The sequence below is a fragment of the Myxozyma melibiosi genome, assembly GCF_037950935.1.
Source record: "Myxozyma melibiosi strain Phaff 52-87 chromosome Unknown BZA70scaffold_2, whole genome shotgun sequence".
NCBI classification, from domain to species: Eukaryota; Fungi; Ascomycota; class Lipomycetes; order Lipomycetales; family Lipomycetaceae; genus Myxozyma; species Myxozyma melibiosi.
This window is the reverse complement of record NW_027042916.1, coordinates 924,647-941,702: the sequence shown is the minus strand read 5'-3', so window position 1 is coordinate 941,702 and position 17,056 is coordinate 924,647. Positions and strand designations below refer to the sequence as shown.

At 48.6% G+C, this 17,056-nt stretch overlaps 10 protein-coding genes across 10 annotated transcripts; 6 read left to right on the top strand and 4 right to left on the bottom strand.

The window, feature by feature from the left end:
• Window positions 1-197: 197 nt before the first annotated feature.
• Window positions 198-1,234, top strand: BZA70DRAFT_266255 (ras family protein; the record flags this gene model as incomplete). The annotated part of the gene is made up of 4 exons (XM_064911014.1): window positions 198-296; window positions 376-469; window positions 538-632; window positions 692-1,234. 4 exons carry the CDS (start codon window positions 198-200, stop codon window positions 1,232-1,234), a joined length of 831 nt encoding a protein of 276 aa, XP_064769888.1.
• A 527-nt stretch (window positions 1,235-1,761) lies between these two features.
• On the bottom strand, window positions 1,762-3,797 carry BZA70DRAFT_306338 (putative MATE efflux family protein subfamily). The gene is made up of 2 exons (XM_064914803.1): window positions 3,101-3,797; window positions 1,762-3,021 (listed from the first exon to the last, which is right to left on the bottom strand). The coding sequence occupies exons 1-2, from the start codon at window positions 3,661-3,663 to the stop codon at window positions 1,851-1,853; spliced, it is 1,734 nt and encodes a 577-aa protein (XP_064769887.1). The 5' UTR covers window positions 3,664-3,797; the 3' UTR covers window positions 1,762-1,850.
• Window positions 3,798-4,527: 730 nt separating this feature from the next.
• BZA70DRAFT_116294 (membrin) lies at window positions 4,528-5,806 on the top strand. Its single transcript, XM_064909460.1, has 3 exons — window positions 4,528-4,827; window positions 4,893-4,992; window positions 5,075-5,806. The coding sequence occupies exons 1-3, from the start codon at window positions 4,825-4,827 to the stop codon at window positions 5,647-5,649; spliced, it is 678 nt and encodes a 225-aa protein (XP_064769886.1). The 5' UTR covers window positions 4,528-4,824; the 3' UTR covers window positions 5,650-5,806.
• BZA70DRAFT_294229 (uncharacterized protein) lies at window positions 5,719-6,319 on the bottom strand. Its single transcript, XM_064914435.1, has 2 exons — window positions 6,250-6,319; window positions 5,719-6,168 (listed from the first exon to the last, which is right to left on the bottom strand). Exons 1-2 carry the CDS (start codon window positions 6,298-6,300, stop codon window positions 5,776-5,778), a joined length of 444 nt encoding a protein of 147 aa, XP_064769885.1. The 5' UTR covers window positions 6,301-6,319; the 3' UTR covers window positions 5,719-5,775.
• Window positions 6,320-6,400: 81 nt separating this feature from the next.
• Window positions 6,401-9,240, bottom strand: BZA70DRAFT_246089 (DNA replication licensing factor mcm5). Its single transcript, XM_064910635.1, has 4 exons — window positions 8,980-9,240; window positions 8,779-8,905; window positions 6,869-8,707; window positions 6,401-6,807 (listed from the first exon to the last, which is right to left on the bottom strand). The coding sequence occupies exons 1-4, from the start codon at window positions 9,120-9,122 to the stop codon at window positions 6,700-6,702; spliced, it is 2,217 nt and encodes a 738-aa protein (XP_064769884.1). The 5' UTR covers window positions 9,123-9,240; the 3' UTR covers window positions 6,401-6,699.
• A 218-nt stretch (window positions 9,241-9,458) lies between these two features.
• Window positions 9,459-12,536, top strand: BZA70DRAFT_116210 (uncharacterized protein). Its single transcript, XM_064909458.1, has 2 exons — window positions 9,459-10,215; window positions 10,309-12,536. The coding sequence occupies exons 1-2, from the start codon at window positions 9,648-9,650 to the stop codon at window positions 12,243-12,245; spliced, it is 2,505 nt and encodes an 834-aa protein (XP_064769883.1). The 5' UTR covers window positions 9,459-9,647; the 3' UTR covers window positions 12,246-12,536.
• Window positions 12,263-12,548, top strand: BZA70DRAFT_275197 (uncharacterized protein). The gene has a single exon (XM_064912113.1). It carries the CDS (start codon window positions 12,283-12,285, stop codon window positions 12,523-12,525), a length of 243 nt encoding a protein of 80 aa, XP_064769882.1. The 5' UTR covers window positions 12,263-12,282; the 3' UTR covers window positions 12,526-12,548.
• On the top strand, window positions 12,535-14,321 carry BZA70DRAFT_116211 (uncharacterized protein). Its single transcript, XM_064909459.1, has 2 exons — window positions 12,535-12,861; window positions 12,927-14,321. The coding sequence occupies exons 1-2, from the start codon at window positions 12,627-12,629 to the stop codon at window positions 14,201-14,203; spliced, it is 1,512 nt and encodes a 503-aa protein (XP_064769881.1). The 5' UTR covers window positions 12,535-12,626; the 3' UTR covers window positions 14,204-14,321.
• BZA70DRAFT_275194 (transcription factor subunit Med10 of mediator complex-domain-containing protein) lies at window positions 14,278-15,128 on the bottom strand. The gene has a single exon (XM_064912112.1). The coding sequence runs from the start codon at window positions 14,955-14,957 to the stop codon at window positions 14,439-14,441; it is 519 nt and encodes a 172-aa protein (XP_064769880.1). The 5' UTR covers window positions 14,958-15,128; the 3' UTR covers window positions 14,278-14,438.
• On the top strand, window positions 15,129-17,050 carry BZA70DRAFT_275190 (uncharacterized protein). The gene is made up of 3 exons (XM_064912111.1): window positions 15,129-16,297; window positions 16,350-16,529; window positions 16,593-17,050. The coding sequence occupies exons 1-3, from the start codon at window positions 15,494-15,496 to the stop codon at window positions 16,701-16,703; spliced, it is 1,095 nt and encodes a 364-aa protein (XP_064769879.1). The 5' UTR covers window positions 15,129-15,493; the 3' UTR covers window positions 16,704-17,050.
• The last annotated feature ends 6 nt before the right edge of the window (window positions 17,051-17,056 follow it).

The window sequence follows — 17,056 nt, the reverse complement described above, 5'->3', positions numbered from 1 at the left end:
TCACTCCCTATACAGCCTCATTGTTTTTGACGTCTTGTCGGCGGTTATTTTCCTGACCAGACACTGCGGTTTCCAAAATATCAGCAGTCCATCTGCGAATGAGCATCGAAATCGCGATATCACCATTACCACGACACACGGCACGAGTTCAACCCCGTGACAATTGATCGAGATACAAGTTACAAGGCGAGGGTAAAATGTCTGCGTCTGTTACACCTATCCAGGTCACAAAGACAAAACACAGGGCCAGGGCGTTATCGTCAACTTCAGAAAGCAGTAGTAGGATATCACAGGATGTGAGTTGATCAAGTTATCGGGAGTGAGATAATATAGAAAACGATTGTGCTAACACGTTTTCTGTTTTTTGCGATAAAGGACAGCGTATATGATTATCTAGCAAAGATCATTCTCATAGGCCCCTCGGGCTGCGGAAAATCCAGCATTCTTCACAGATTCGTTGAAGGCCACTGTACGTTCTACCAGTCCTCTCTCAGCGAGATGTTTCGAGCTTTGCTAACAGTCACTTACGCTTCACAGGGAAGGTTCTAACATCGTCTACAATTGGCGTCGAGTTTGCCTCGAAGGTTATAAAAGTTGGTACCGGTGCACGACGGAAACGGATAAAATTACAGGTATGCGACTCGGCATTTGCTTATTTTTTTGTTTGCAACACTTTGCTAACCTACAGCAGTTATGGGATACGGCAGGGCAAGAACGATTCAGAGCAGTGACCCGATCGTATTATCGCGGCACGGCCGGCGCGCTACTTATATATGACGCTACGAACGCCGCTACATTCCAGATGCTCCCACACTTTCTCTCAGACCTGCGCAATCTTGCCAACCCCACAGTCTCCCTTCTTCTCGTCGCCAACAAAACCGACAAGCTCTCTTCAGCAAACGCGGCCGATATAGTCCCCGAAGCCGACGTGATTGAGTTTGCAAGAGCAAACGGCTCGATCCCAATCACGCACACATCTGCTTTAAGCGGACAGAATATCGACGAGGCGTTCACACGGCTGGCGAATATGATTTTGACAAAGATCGAGCTTGGCGAGCTGGACCCTGATGATGTAGGTGCAGGTGTTCAGTACGGAGACGTTCCGAGCTGGGGCGCGGACGGAAGCGTAAGACGGCCCGGCGGGAAAGGAGGGACTAGAGGACGAGGCGTCGTGAGCTTAGTAGGTGGGAAAGGCAGTAATGCTCTTGGTATGCGGAGGGGTACATGCTGTTAGGCTTCTTCATATCTTTTTACAACCTTGTCCACTTGTTACAGTTGGAAGTGCAGAATAGTTAAGGACCTCGCTCTTCTATCTTTATGGAGTAGACTTATCAACTTCTTCCCTCTCTATTACTTATTCTACTCTGTTGTCCTTTTTGCTGCTTACCGCGCTATTGTTTGATTACCTATGCATTTTGGCGATTGTGTGTTTTGGATCTGTAAGACTAGTATGTTATCTCTTTTTGTCGCTTCATCCTCCGCAAGTTTGATCTCTATATTTCTCGTTCCGTCGGACATACTTTTACTTCCTTTCAATCTCTCTTTTGTCTCTTTTTTCCCTGGATTATGACGGAGACTTTGATTTTCTTTTACCACGCTAAGGTTTTACGTCTACACTTAAGTAATGGCTGGTGAGACACATCGAGAGCTTGAATTTATCTTATATCTCTAGGGCTCGTTGATTATATCCCTCTTGTACTATATAGGGCTGGTCAATGTGTATATATTGAACGAGAAGTCAAAAACGGAAGAATAAGAAACTCTAGATTCCAAATATAATACAGGGCAAATATATACTGAGACTGTAACACAAAAAGTCGTCTCAATAATCAAATTTCCAAAAAGATGGCCTAGACGGCCTCACGGGCCTCAACGGAGTGAGTACTCATGTACTCATCAGGCTCATCGTCCTCAGAGTCAGAAGCTTCTGGAGCCTCGTCCAAGCGGGCCAAGGCGTTGTCGACCTCCTTCGTCCAGTTCGTGGTCATGACGACCGAGAACTCGAGCGTGCCGGCAATGTACAGCGCCACGCACTGTCCGATCCACAGGCCGGGAAGTCCGCTGCCGTGGAACGCAAGCGAGATGCCGAGCGGCAGCGCGAGGACGTAATACGCGGCCGAGTTGATGAAGGCACCGATGTGCTGACGGCCCATGCCGCGAAGAGAGCCGGAGCAGGACGCGTTGATGCCGTCTGCGACTTGGAAGAGGGCGACGAAGGGGACGACGGCGGCGGTGGCTTTGATCACGTTGATGTCGTCGCTGAAGAGTTTGCCGTAGTAGTTCCTGGCGAGCAGCATGATGAACATCACGACGAAGCCGACTGACGCAGCTAGCAGCGCTCCAGTGTAAGCCGCACGTCTGGCAGCACGCGACCGTTTCTCTCCTAGTAGGTTGCCGACGCGCGTGGAGACGGCGACACCGATGCCAAACGGGATAGTGAACGTGACTTGGTCGGAAGTCATGACGCAGCTCTGGGCAGCCAGCGCGATATCGCCCAGCCGTCCGGCGACGAGCGCGACGATCTCGAAGGCCCACCACTCGGTTCCGACCATGATTATACCGAGAACACTGAGCTTGTAAAAGATGCCCAGGTTTGAAAACGCGCGCATGGAAAACCCGCCCCAGGCATCCTTGCCACGGGAGAACTTGGCGTAGAGAGCAAGGCCCCAGAACGAGAGCCAGTAGGTGCAGCCTGTGGCGAGAGCTGCGCCGTTCAGACCAAAGCCGAGAGGGTGGATGAAGAGATAGTTCAGGAGACCGTTTAAGGGCGAGGTGACGAGTAAGACATACGAGCTGGCTTCCATCAATCCCTGGACTTGCATGTACTTCTTGAGAGCTTCAAAGTAGATGAAGCCGAGACCTCCTGGAATCAGGCACTGTAGGAACTCTGCAGCAGCTTTGGAGAGCTCGGGAGTTTGTCCGAGAAGCATGAGGATAGGCTCGGCAAAGATCCAGACACCAATTACAGGAATGTAAAGAGTTCCAAACACAAAGAAACCTCGCTGAAGCAATATTCCTAGTCTTTTTGATTCAGTTAGTTCTATGTCGTTGAAGTGAAGTATGATGAGGTGCAGACTAAGAACACGGGCGGTAAACATACTCATAAGGATCTTCACTCGCGGTATATGTTGCAGAGCCAAGTGTGTCGATAGCGGTAGTTCCACCCAGCTGAATCAGCCATCCGGTACTCATAGCAAACATAAAGCTGAACGCCGAAGTGGCGAGCTCAAAAGCTCCGAGGCGGCCAACAATCAAAATGGAAACAGTCTGCAGTGAATTCTGGAGCATGTATGAAAAGATAACAGGAAGTGACATTCTAAACAGTCTTTTGTACTCCTTCGCCGAGACTTTTTTGAAGAACCGGGTGAGGAAGAAAGAGGGGGTCGCGGGACCATTAGGATCAGTCATGGCAGTATCGATAGGTCGTAGAAAGGCACTTCTTTCTTCATTGTCAAAGACGGTCGATGCAACGCTTGCTGAGCGCCGATGATGAGGAACCCCGGACTCATCGATCGTTCCGATAGATTTCGCGTCGGGATCCAGATCTGCAGTCAACGAATCGCTGGATTTCCGAGGCGCCGACGAGACGGTTTCTGTGAGGGGATTTGTGTCTGCGTTTGTGAGGTTTGCCGAAGCAGCGGCGGCAGAGAACGGAGAGGACATGATTTCTCGGTCAGTCTGAGAGGAAAGAACCAGAGCTGCTCAGAATTTATTACTCCGTCTGTGGTTTGGCAGCAGAAGTGGCCGAGAAAAAATGGTGAAGTTATCGATAAACTGTTAATCGGTAGGTTTTTTAGGGCTTATCAACGCCAGATGCTCTAAATCTGAGCCTGTTTCGGTAAACATATCCCTGGGCCCTAAGCCAACCACAGCGCTATTTTCCTGCCTTGCTCTATTTTCCTCTGTCTGTCTACACAGGACCTGTCTGAGAAGCAACCCGAGTCATTGTTGTAGAGCTTTGATCTGTATCCAACTACTCTTCCAGCGATATTGGACTGGCGCGTGCTGACTCACGCTGGAGAGAGAAGGGATGAGGAGGGTACTTGGGTTAACGCTTGATCCACCGCTATGACCACGGAAGTTAGCGGTGCCGACGCTGGCAGAGTGCAGTGTCTGCCATAGAGGAATGCTCCGGTTTAACCGTGTGCTGAGGTATATCAAGTCGCTGATTGACCGAGGCGATGAGTTCTTATCGGGCTGCTCTTTGCGATTCGATAAAGTTGCTGTTTATGAGTCGCTCCAAGCTTAAGCTTTGTTTTCACCAGGAGTCATGTTCATGTCTGCTTCTTGCGCGCCATGACTATCTTCTCTCTTGGAGCTTCAGCGACCCTTACGATTCAATAAATCGGCAGCATTCGAGGTGAAAGCTAAGCGCCGATATACACCAGAATTTGTTTACAGCTCGAAAATAGCAGACAGATTTAGAGCAATGCCGATAAACCATGTTGTTAGTAAGCGTACATATTATTCAGAGTAAGATATTAGTCATTTCACGTGACATGATTGTATGAGAGACGCCAAAAGCACAGAGCACAGAATGGCATCAAACAAACCGATAAATATTCACTGTTTGACAATCCAGCTCTGAGTTAGACCCTCAAGGACACCAAAATCAAAGCAGAGCAGAATTCTTTGAGTCTATGCAAGGTGCATCTGTGGACTTCATTGAATTAAGATACCGTGACATCTGCAACACGTCTGCAATCCAACTACAGGCCACGATTACACAATTGACCCAGCAACCCCAGATTTCACATACTTTCGGCCTCTACACAAGCCATATTAGCTCCTAATTCCAATTCTACTTGATAGGAGTACTTTGTGATGGTTGGTTGAATTGTTACATATACATCTATCTATTGAGAATGAGATTGCTGACTTGGTTGATGTAGAACTCATTGTTCAATCATGCGCTGAAGCAATCGCAGTCGCTAAAACGCGACATTGAGACGTTTGCCAGTTCACCAGGCACAACAAGTCTTGGGCTCCAAGGTATCAAGAATTGAATTGGTTTTAGTCCACCTTCTAATTCTGACGAATCATGTCTCTAATTTGCGTTTCTTTAATCATAAAGGTCAGATATCAGCAACGCTCGCGACATTACAGCGAACGATAGAAGAGTACGATGCCGTTGCTCGCCGCGAGCTTGTGCCAGCTAAACAGGACAAGGCATTTGCGCGGATCCGCAATTTCCGGTCAGAAATAGCAGACGCGCGCACGCAGTTTGAGAAGCTAAAACGAGAGCGCGAGGAGGTGCTCAATACTCAAAATCGCACGGAGCTTTTAGGGCGGCGGCCGCATGCTACCGCGACTCCGGATAATCCGTACGGGATGGGGAATAATTCATCTACAGGGATCTCAGATAGCATACCTGCTGCTGCGATTCCGCGCGAGTTCATCCAGCGGACTGGGGATCAGCTTGACGAGTTTATCGAGCGCGGACGAAGTGTACTGGGGGATCTGGTTGAGCAGCGAAATATGCTCAAGTCGACGCAGCGCAAGCTTTACAGCGCTGCTAATACTCTTGGTATATCGAATGATACTATAAAGTATATCGAGAGACGGGCACAGCAGGATAAGCTGGTATTTTGGGGAGGTGTGACAATGGTGGTCGTTGCCTTCTATCTTATAATAAGGTGGTTGAAGTGATGACGTTAATGTATAAACCGGAGCAATCATCATCTGATCTCCTCTAATCATGAACAGAAAAGAAGCACATGGCTTGTCATATTCGCTATAGATTTACATAAAACAGTATCGATACAACCAAAACTCCTAACGAGACCCAAATGTGGCTCGTCTCAAGATGAAATCCTGCTGCGACATCCGTCTGCCCAGCGCTTTTTCAAGCTTATCTAGATCCAACACACCGTTGATCTTTGTCTCCAGCGCAAGCGACGTGATAGCCTCCAGCTTCTCGGTCGTAGGCGTGTAGCGTTGCTGCGTCAAAGGCTCTGATTCCATGCGCCCAAGCATGTGTGCGATAGACTGCACAAGCGCGTATGGATTCGATAGTGAGATCGATCGTTTGGGAGACGGACGAGCACAAATCGTCGCTACTGAGCCGTCACTGTATGACTTCAGACTGCAGTTGGTAGCATTATCGTCGGCAGAGGTCTGTAATGTGGAGGAGCTGGAGCTGCTGGTGAGGCTAGCCAGCGGCAAGTTCTACAGATGCAAATAAATATCGTCAGTGAGCACTTCCTATCTGAGATACCAATATATAAGTCACGATCTCTATTCTCTTACATCCTTTAGAGATTCCGAAGCACAAGTAGTAGGAGTTGTAGAGCCTGTCATTTAATGATCTGGGGATGGGATATCAAGCTGGGGAAGAGACGGCCATGCGGCGCGCCTTATATCGAACTTCTGGTAGCCTCATCTCAGCTGCCGGCTGCGTCTTTCCTAACATGGAGACGTTTGAGCTTTTCATTAAGTTAGTGATTTACGGTTATTGTTTTCATGACGTCGTCTGTTGACAGATATCAGTCTGCGTGTTTCTGACTGCGACGGTCAATAAATACTTTGCACTATTATCATTATTCGAACACAAGAAAGCACAAACGCCATACAATACATCTTTAAACAACCTCAAACAAAGACGAAACAGATCAGCAAGATCAATCATACACAACCGCTGCTAAAACAAAACACCGAATCCCATCATCAATGATAGCGCCCTAAATCATTTCGACCAGTTTAGACTCCAGTACGGTAAACGTTGGAACGCTGGTGTCTGAACTGAATAGTGTCGCGACGTTCGGCAATCATCAGGGCTTTATCCAAGGCGTGCTGCGAGTATTTTTTCTGTGTAATAATTGTGTTAGCGAATCTGAAAATCAAGCAAATGAAACAAATATTTACATACCCCGTCCACGAACTCGCGTACCAGTGTCTGATACGAGGTACTCCAGCCGATCGGCAGACGTCGCTTGAGCTCGGCCTCGATTCTATTAACCTGCTCGACGAGCTCTGTTCGCGATCCCGCTCCCTGTCCGACGGCGTCCATGGTTGAGGCAGAGAATAGTCTCAAAGCCTCATCCACATGCTCCTCTCTCGCAATTGGTGAAAGCTGGAGCTTGGCGAGCGACTCGGTAATTCGAATGATTGCCTCAAGCTGACGGATTGTGATGGGAATACTCGATCGCTCGTTGGAGTCCTGCTCGACCTGGTGGACCTGCTTGCGGAGGCTGACAAAGTGACTCGACAACTTCTCGGACGCCTCAGGAGACAGTCTTGGAGCGCACTTGGTTTTGCAGTAGGAGATGTATCTGCGCATTTTCTCGATCGGAATCTCTCCCGCCTGCTCTTCGGTGGCCGCAGAAGAGTACTGATTCATGTGAATGTTCATGACGTGCTTTGCAATCGACTGATCCCTTGCTTCGTCGTGTGCGTCCTTGACGATGAAAATCATGTCAAAACGAGACAAAATCGTGGTCTGGAAATCAATGTTCTCGCCAGGAGTCTTCATATCGTCGTATCGACCAAAGACAGGATTGGCTGCAGCAAGAACACTAGTACGGGAGTTGAGAATCGTAGTGATTCCAGCTTTTGCGATCGAGATTGTTTGCTGTTCCATCGCCTCATGGATAGCGACGCGATCTTCGTCTCGCATCTTGTCAAACTCATCGATGCAGACTACACCTCCGTCAGCAAGAACCATCGCACCTCCTTCGAGGTAGAACTCCCTGGTCGCGGCGTCTCTCTGAACCGAAGCTGTGAGACCAGCTGCTGAAGAGCCCTTGCCGGAGGTGTAGATTGCGATAGGCGACACTTTCTCGACGAACTTCAAGATCTGGGACTTGGCGGTACCAGGGTCTCCGAGTAAAAGCACGTTGATATCTCCTCGAAGCCTCATACCATCAGGCAGAATCTTCTTTGATCCACCCATCAATAAGCAAGCAATAGCTTTCTTGATATCAGTGTTGCCATAAATAGACGGAGCGATACTGTTTGCAAAGACCTCGTATAGCCTGGGATGACGAGAAAGAGCCAAAAACTCTTCTTCCTCTTCGTCTGTGAACGAAGCGGCCGCCTTGCTATGATGATCATGTTCGATCTGCAGACCGACAACTCGAACGTACGGGTTACGGATAGCGACAGCTTTTCCCGTTCCTCGAGAAGCTGCTTTTGACTGGTAGATTGAGTAGATTCCCATGATTGTGCATCTGCTTCCAGGAACGACCTGGTTGGTGAGGTAGCGGTCGGCCGAGAGAATGATGTGGCGAGGAATCTCACCGACAGGAACCATATCCGGAGCTTCCTGCAGCTTCAAGATCTGCTGGTCTACAAACTGACACTTCTCGTGAACAATGATATATGGGTCCGGAGGGCAGTTCTTGGCCTCGTCCATCTGAGGCGGCGCATCACACATGCGGGGAAGAGTAACACCAGCAAAACCACCACCGACAAACAGCTTCTTGACGTGGCGGCAGGCCTTGCAAGTCAAATGAAGCATCGTGGCTTTCGACGCCAAAGTGGATGCGCCAATGACAATACCGGGAATTCTGATCAGCTTGGAGATGTGCGTGGAGTCCAGGTCCCGGATGGGCAAGGGGTTGGCGTTGGAGGTCAAGATGACTTGACAGTAAGGAACTTGTTTCCGGGACTCTTCTTCCATGTTCTTGGCCTGGTCGGCTTCACCGGTCCCTTCGGTGTTTCCAGAGAAGATAACGCGTCCGCCGACATCTCTCGCGGCAGATTCAAACTGTGGAATGAAGGTGTTAGCAATGCAGAGATTTCATTTTAGTCTAAAAGTAGAATTAGTAAAAGACATACCAGAGGAAGCATATCAGCGGGTTCATTAACCAGTCTGTGAGCGAGCTCTTCGTTGTACGAGATGAGATGCGACATGTCGACCGACAGACAGAATTTTTTGATCAGGATGTTTTCCCGTAGTTGATCACTGCGCAGCAAAAGAGCAAAGTCAGTAAGATTAATTAAGACACATAAGCAACTAACAATGTAGAATAAGCCTACCGGTAGATGAAATCGCTGTCGATTCTGAACTCGAGGATGAAATCTCTAAAGCTCTCCTCTGTCTCCAGGCGAGATTCGTCGCCAGGAACCTCGCTAGGAGGGAGTACCGAGGCAGCATACACCCGCGGCTGGTCGAAGGACATATTGGCGGCTGTTTATGAGTATTGAGGAAGATTCACCGGTGGGAAGGGGTGAGAGAGGGTAGAGCGAGAGAGACGAGGAGAGAGAGAAGAGAGAAAGGAAAGGGGTGGTGAAGAAGGCGTGTGGGAGGAGCAAGTAATTAAGATAAAGAAAGGGATGGCGCGAAGCAAACGCGTCCCAAAAGGGCAAAACCTCTGAACTTAAACGCGTCAGTTCTGAACTCTAAAACGCGTCGTCTCCGCTCTAAACCGCAGAGAAGTTACCCGGTCGTGACTGCGCCAGTTTGTGGCTGGAGTATTTGTGGCAGTGCGAGCTCATCGTCGAGCTGCGAAGCGGCCGCGCAGACAAAACAGAGGCAGAAAGAGGCGGTCGACTGGTTTGAAGCGATCTCGACACCGCAGACAGAAATTCTTACACCGCTTTTACTTCTTCCTTCGCGGCTTTTCTGCTAGGCGAACGCCTGTTTCAACGACGACGACGACGAAGTCGACGGATCCACTGGTGCCTGGGCCTGTCTTCAATTACAGATGGCTTCTGAGCCATCAGGGCAACCGAGCGACGACCGACCGGCTACGGAACAGCATCTGAACGGGTCCGCGTCCAGCGATGCCGGTCATAATCCGCGATTGACAGTGATCGAGCCCAATGGCAGAAGCTCGATGATGATGGAGAATAGATCCGCAGAACACCTGAAACCCTCGGGTGAACTGCCGAGGAGCGAACAGAAGGTCGATTCAAATGCCTCGAGATTCAGCACCGAGACTACCGGCTCTGATAATCATACCAACGTCTCTCTATATGCGCCGAGTACAGTCAGCCGGCCAAATTCACCGTCTCAACAGATTGATGCTATCCCCGCCTCTCCTGCTCTTTCTACTTCTAGAATCTCTTATGACTCGGCATCTTTCTCCCCAACCCAGTCATCATTGATGTCTCCATCAAATCTCACCTTGACTGCTCAGTACAATAACGGGGCTAGCAGTATAGATAGTGGGAGTGTGCGACGCGCTTCCACTACTAGCTCTACATCAATGCTCAGTCTGCGACGTGATCTCACGTCTCTTGGGTTTAACAAAAGCAGTATAGCTACGAATGGTACGGCTGCCCCTCCCCCTCCTCTTGACTTGGTCCCTCTCAAGCTCATAATATCTGCTGTGCATCATACTAATTGATCTTGTTTTCAAACAGCAATTGCAACACTCCTCAATTCCCCAAGCGCTCGCGCGGCTGCTTGGTCGCCGACAATTCGAGATATCCCTCCGGTCGTTTTGACAAATCTCAACATCGTCCCGCCCGAGGCTTTCAACGAGTATCTGGACAGCATCACGTCGGAGTTTGAAAAGTATCAGCATATACGCGGGCCCGGGACCGAAGGATTCAGAAGCGTGGCAGTTTCTCCCCGTAAAGGAATCCCCCAAAGAGGAGACTCGCTAGGCCAATCTGCTCCTTCTTCGTTTGTTGACATGCTTGACAATCGGCTACTAAAGTCGGCACCGACCACAGAAGATGGTGCGGATAAGAAAGCTGGTGATGGGAAAGTGCGGCATTCTAAAAAGTATAGGCCGATCCCGGTTACTCCGTTGTCGACGATTCCGCAGGTTTACTTTGATGCGAATTTCAAATTGGAGAATCCTCGCATATTCGACGTCGTTACAGAAAGATCCGAGATTCTATCCGCGCCCACCCCAACCTCCTCTATCTCCAGTACACCAACCGCAAGCTCATCGTCTTCTACAGTTGTGTCAAAAGATCCTCACAGCCCAATAAGCAGAAAATCACTGGCGAACAATGCGATTCTGCAAGAGAAGCTATCGTGGTATCTTGATACGGTAGAAGTCCATTTGATCAACGAAATCTCGAAAGCCTCGCCTTCATTCTTCGCCGCCTTGGGGGATTTGAGGAACTTGCATGTCGAAACAGCCAACGCGGTGAGCAAGATTTCAGGTTTGCGGGAGGACCTTCGTCGCGTTGATCTGGAGCAAGCCGAGGTAGGACTAGAAATTGTCCGATTACAAAAACGGAAGGAGAATGTCCGAAAATTGGAGCAGGCTGTCGCTCAGATGTCACTGGTGTCGGATGTCTTGGCTGAGGCGGAAAATTTTTGGAAAAACGACGACGCTGATGCGTGCTGGGATACGACGTTCAAGGTCGACAACGTGGTCTCTGGAGGTATTCCTTTGTCGGTGTTGCAGCAAGAGCGCTCGCAGTGCAAGAACTGGAAATTTCCCCTATCTGATCTTTCTAGTGTTCCGGCGATTGCCGCTGTCAGAGATCAGCAGACCAGTTTGAGGAACTGCGTTATCAATGAGTATCAAGTGCGGTTTACGAGCTGCTTGCTTGAGGATATCAGACGCCACGTTGCGTCGGTGCCAACCCAGGAGACTTTAGATAGGTTGAGCAGAACCTACTCTAATTCGAGAATCAATCGTTCTGCAGCGACCTCGTCTGGTGCTCCACCGCCCATCAACAACTCCTATCTGAACCTACCTGCGCGGCTGAAGCCAGATGTTGCTTCTTATATGCAAGGATTGGCAAAGATCGGATCGGTGGACTCTGGTGTGCGGCGATACCGCGACGCTATCATGCGCGAAGTGAAGAATCTGATCAAGAGAAACTTGCCAACGAATGCAAACGATGACGCGTCATCAGTAGCGAGTAGTGCGACAGGAAGGACCGCCACTACAGCGCAGAAATCTGCCACTTTGGAGAGAATGCTGCGGGAGATGAGACCACAGGAGTTTGAAGATATGCTAGTCGATATTTTCACTGGAGTATCGGAACTCTTGCGTCGGTTATCTATGCACCAGAAACTACTGCTTGATATCACCTCATCGATGGACACGATCCTCGATATCTCCGACCTGTTGACTGAAGTCGCTGATATCACTCAAGCGCGGACGGTTAGGATTATCAATGTCCGTCGGGACTTGAACGCATACCAAGATCCCTCGTTGTTTGCGAGCTTCTACAACCTGAACAGAGTTTTCCTTGCCGAGTGCGAGGCCATCACGGGAAAGTTTGGAACTGCTTTGTTGAATACCGTGAAGTCCTTGCAACCGCCTCCGCCTCCTAATCAGCTACCCCCGGGTGGTCGAATGCAAGAATCCTTGGAACGGCGAAAATAAAATGCATTCAGCTAGGAAGAAGCTGTATAGAGGATTTATGTATAGTTACACATTGCATTATATTTCGTTGGGATACAGTTTTGTGACGGGTGGGGTTATTTTATGTTCTGGCCGCGCCCTATTTTCTTCTTTTTTTTCATTATTATTTCTTCAGATGGTTTTGGGATTTGTAGAAACCGACGGTTATTTTTATTCACATAAATGGAAGTTGTTGATTGGTTTTCAATACGAATGGAAGACAAGTAAACTACGCTCACACTCAGGGGCTCACCAGGCGTAATGTAGAGTTTAGATGAATTTGGGCCACCACAAAAAAATCATACTGACCACATTCATCCACCGACGACAGACGCGCTTTGCGGAGGACGACATCGCAGCAATATGAGCAGTGAGACAACACCAACGAAGGCAAATATGCAAAGCTTTAAAGTACTACAGACGCAGGCAAACTCGGCTGCCAGGCAGGGCACGTTCGCGGTCTCGAGGACTAATGCGAACACGATATCGACTCCTAATTTTCTGTTGCCGACGTCAAGAGGTAGCGTGCCGCATTTGACACCGGAGATTTTGAGGAAACATGTTGATGTGCCTGCTTTGTACATTGGCGTTGAGGACTGTAAGATAGAGTGGTCTTTTGTGTGTAGTTATTGAGCAGGTTGTTAACGATTCTATTTACCATAGTCATTTACAAAGCAGCGATGAAGTCACCTCTCACTCTATCAGGGTTCAAAATCAGAGACTACGTGTCCATCATGCCTCCTCTAGACTCCAAGAGCCCGCAAATTCCCATCTTCCTATCTCCTCGCCGCTCGAATCCGATCCCTACCTCCCAGCCCAGCACGGATAACACGCTCGCCGTAGTGACAAGCGATGGCTTTCGGCAATTTCCGATCCAGGAGTATTTCCAGCTCGTCTCACAGATCAAGGATGATGACACTGTCGTTATTGCGCCCACAGACCTGCCGCTGATGTTGGTGCCTAACGGTGCGCGGGGATCCGGCGTTGCGGTGAGGAGTTCAACGAAAGTAGGCGGCAATCGTTCTCGAAAGTTGGTCGTGCGGAACGAGAAATGGAGCACTTCTATGCTGGAAAAGTTCTCAAAGGATGTGCCGGTGATTGTCCCGCTAATCCCAGGGATCTCGTTTTCACAGCAGCAGATGTACTTTGACTCATTATTGGGCAAGGAGAACGTGTTCGTGGCTGCAAAAACTATCGAAACAATCGACGGTCTCGCGGTCTCAGATTTAACGTCGCCGTTTCTGCCTGAACCCGAAGCCGAGGAAGAGGAGGATCTTGATAGACTTGGTCAAAAGGAAAATATAGCGCCTGAGAATGACACTTCGCTTACAAGTGCGAGTACCGTGGATTATAAGCTGATCCCTACCGAGCTGAAGGAGGTCGTGCGACTAAACATGGCGTACCAGAACGGGCCTCACGACGTCTTGAGAGCGTTTGAACGAGGATCGGATTTAGTTTGCGGAGACTGGATCACCACTGCTACCGACGCAGGTCTTGGATTCTCATTTACACTGCCGACAGACGACGCTTCTGTTCATGATGGCCACCAAAAACTGGACTTTGCACACAACTTTATTGATAACGAAAAGTACGCGAGTGATCTCTCGCCGATCGCAGAAGGATGCGAATGCTATACGTGCACAAAGCATCATCGGGCGTATATCGCGCATCTTATCAACGCAAACGAGATGCTTGCTTGGACGCTTCTGCAGATTCACAACATACACGTCGCGAACCAGTTCATGTCTGCTATCAGAGAGGCAATCAAAGCCGGAACATTCACTACAGCAGCAACCTCGTTTTGTCACTTGTACGTCGAGCATATTAGTGGTGTAAAACTCGGAGCGCCTCGAGTACGGGGCTATCAGGTTCGTTTGGTAGGCGGTACTGACAAGAAGTTGAACGAGAAGGCATTTAGAGATTTGTCTGCTGATGTGTAATATATGAAGGCGTCTGTATGATGTAGCATAATCTAATAAAAATAATTCAAGCCTGTGTTATACCTTGATACAGTATTTATATCAATATTTTTTAAATTCATTTCTATATGAGAAGTCGACAAAAGCAAAGTGCAACAAAACTCCAAACACCTAAATTGATACAAATAGTAGCGACACCAACTTTTCTATCATCTGAGCACAAATGACCCACAAACAATATCATAACACACATGATTCAGGTTTTTGGCCCGTCCGTTCCATTAGCCGCCGCCGACTCCGGGTTCGCTCCCGCTTCGGTCGGTGATGTTGGCGCCTTGGGGAAACTAGGTCCGGTATTTTGCAAAGTAAGGTCAACTTCCTTTGACAGTTCTGGATAGGTCTGCTTTATCTGTTCGGCCAATTCATCCCTGAAGTCTCTCATAGCGTGCATCTTGCCATTCACAAACTGGTTCTGCTTGACCAGCAGCTCGACGAATTCTCTGGTATAAACCCGTGGATTCCTGCCGTCTTCTATGTACTGAATAATCTCCCGAGGTACAAGCACATCTGATATTGTCCGCTTCGAGGCCTCGTCAAGAGTAGAGAGCTGCGCGGTTAACAAGTTCACGCGAGCTATCACCGCATCCTTGCTGTGCGAAACTGATTCGTAGTCGTAGATTCCGATCGCAAGCTCAAGAATTGTCTCGATAATCTGACGAAGTCTGTCCTCCAGCTCCTGAAGTTCGGGGGTTGTTACAAGATCGACCGCAGACATAATCAGAGCCAGGATGGGTTGCAGGCCATACAAAATCTAAATTATCCTGCGGATAGATTTTGAGTCACGGAAATGTTTAAGCCCCAGAGAATACAGTCACGTGAATAAATTATATCTGTTGTTGTAGCAACCAAAATAAGGTTTGTGATTGGAACATATGTAAACAAACCCTGGCAGACATCTACTTGTGGCGTGCGATAGCGGGTTTTAGCTAAGACTTCCTTAAGGGTCCTTGATCCTGACCGCTGGCCCCATTCTACCACATATCGACTATGGACAGATATATGCTATAAGAACAAAAGGGCTGACTCTATTCGACAGTGCAGGACAATGAGCAGTCAGAGGAAGGGTGTTATGTCTAAAGAAGAGCTAAGTACGTCGATCTCGAGGCAGATATATATAAGTGACACACGACGTTCCAATCTGGTTTACTTATAAATTGCCCATATCTCCCGCCCCAAGTCGGATCGATCAATCTTGAACTAACGCCGAGTCCTGCAACAGAACGTTACCTGGCTGATCTCGAGAACCGATCGATGGCTCACCAGCTGCCTCCGGATCCGAGTCAGAGACTCAGACAACGCAGCCGATCGCCCCATAAACCTAACGGAGGTTTCAGATCTAGAGACATCGAGCACTGGCGGCGCTTTGGAAACGAGAGAAGTGAAAACACAGCAGATGCGGTCTCTCTTTATAATGACCCGATGACGGAGAGCTTCAGCTCATCCGCCGTCCAGCAGAATCACCGACCAGTACCCCCAACACATCACTCATCATCGCTATCAAGCTGGTCAGCGTCGGCCGAGAGCAGTTATCACAGTGAAGAAAGGGAATACACAAAGCACCGGAGCTGTAAATCGAGCAGCGAGTCAGACAGCTCCCGCTTTTCAGACCTCTCACATTGGCAACAGCGTCACCGGCATCACCACAGCGAGAGCCAAAAGCGACCGCCAAAGCCGCTTCCACTCATTCATTTCCCACCAGACCATCCGTATTACCAAGGTCCCCCACCATCGTCGGGCGAATTGAGTCCTCAATTCAGATCAACGTCGAATAGTGTCTGTGCGGGATGCGGCGGCGAGCTGGCGTTGTCAAAAGTTGTTCTGAAAGCGCTGGGAGAAAAGTACCACCCTGATTGCTTTCAGTGTGCGCATTGCGGGTTATCACTAGAGCATGCTGCTTTTTTCCCGCACGAGGGGAAGGTGTACTGCCATCTTGACTATCACGAAATGTTTTCGCCTCGATGCGATCACTGCCATACGCCGATCGAGGGCGAGGTTGTGAATGCGATGGGCAAGACCTATCATTTTGGCCACTTTTTCTGTGCCGGCTGCAGTGAGGTAAGTAGACTATAATATAGTCAGTTGCTCGGTTTAACTAAGTGATATATAGCCATTTTCCATGATGCCGTCTGCCTCATACCATGCCCGCGACAACCACGCGTGGTGTCACGACTGCTTTACGAAACGATATTCGACCAAATGCTGGAAATGCACAGAGATCATTCCAGAAGGAGACGTAATAATCAAAGTTCTTGGAAGAGAATGGTGCAGCAGCTGTTTTGCGTGTGAAGTAAGTACCTCGGAATCTGATTTTGACTCGTTGGTAAACTGCGATATTGATCTAGTAGTATAGGAATGCACCACACCGTTTGGTGATGATGGATTCGTCTTACGAGATGATGGAACGCTTGTTTGCATGACGTGCGAAGAGCTACGACTTAAAAGAAACGTTTATTCTTTGTAGAATGTTTGGATATTCATGGTATTTTTAATGATTTTGATTTCTACTTTCATATGCATTTGGTGTGCCGTGTTTTGAGTTTTGTTTAACTTGGGGTTTATTTCTTCAATTTATTTTTACGTATCTACTGCTATATTTTTCTATCAATCTTATTCCATTCTTTCATTCGATTATGTTTTGGTTATGGGATTCCTACTTTTCGTATTTCCATCCCATCTCCGTTAGTGTTCTGCAGCAAGAGTGCATAAGAGCGGCGACGAGAGTCATGATTGAGAGACGAGGATGATCTTAATGATAGATTCATGACAAGTTTAACTCAGCTTGTCAGACATAGATTTTTTTTGAAAGACTATATA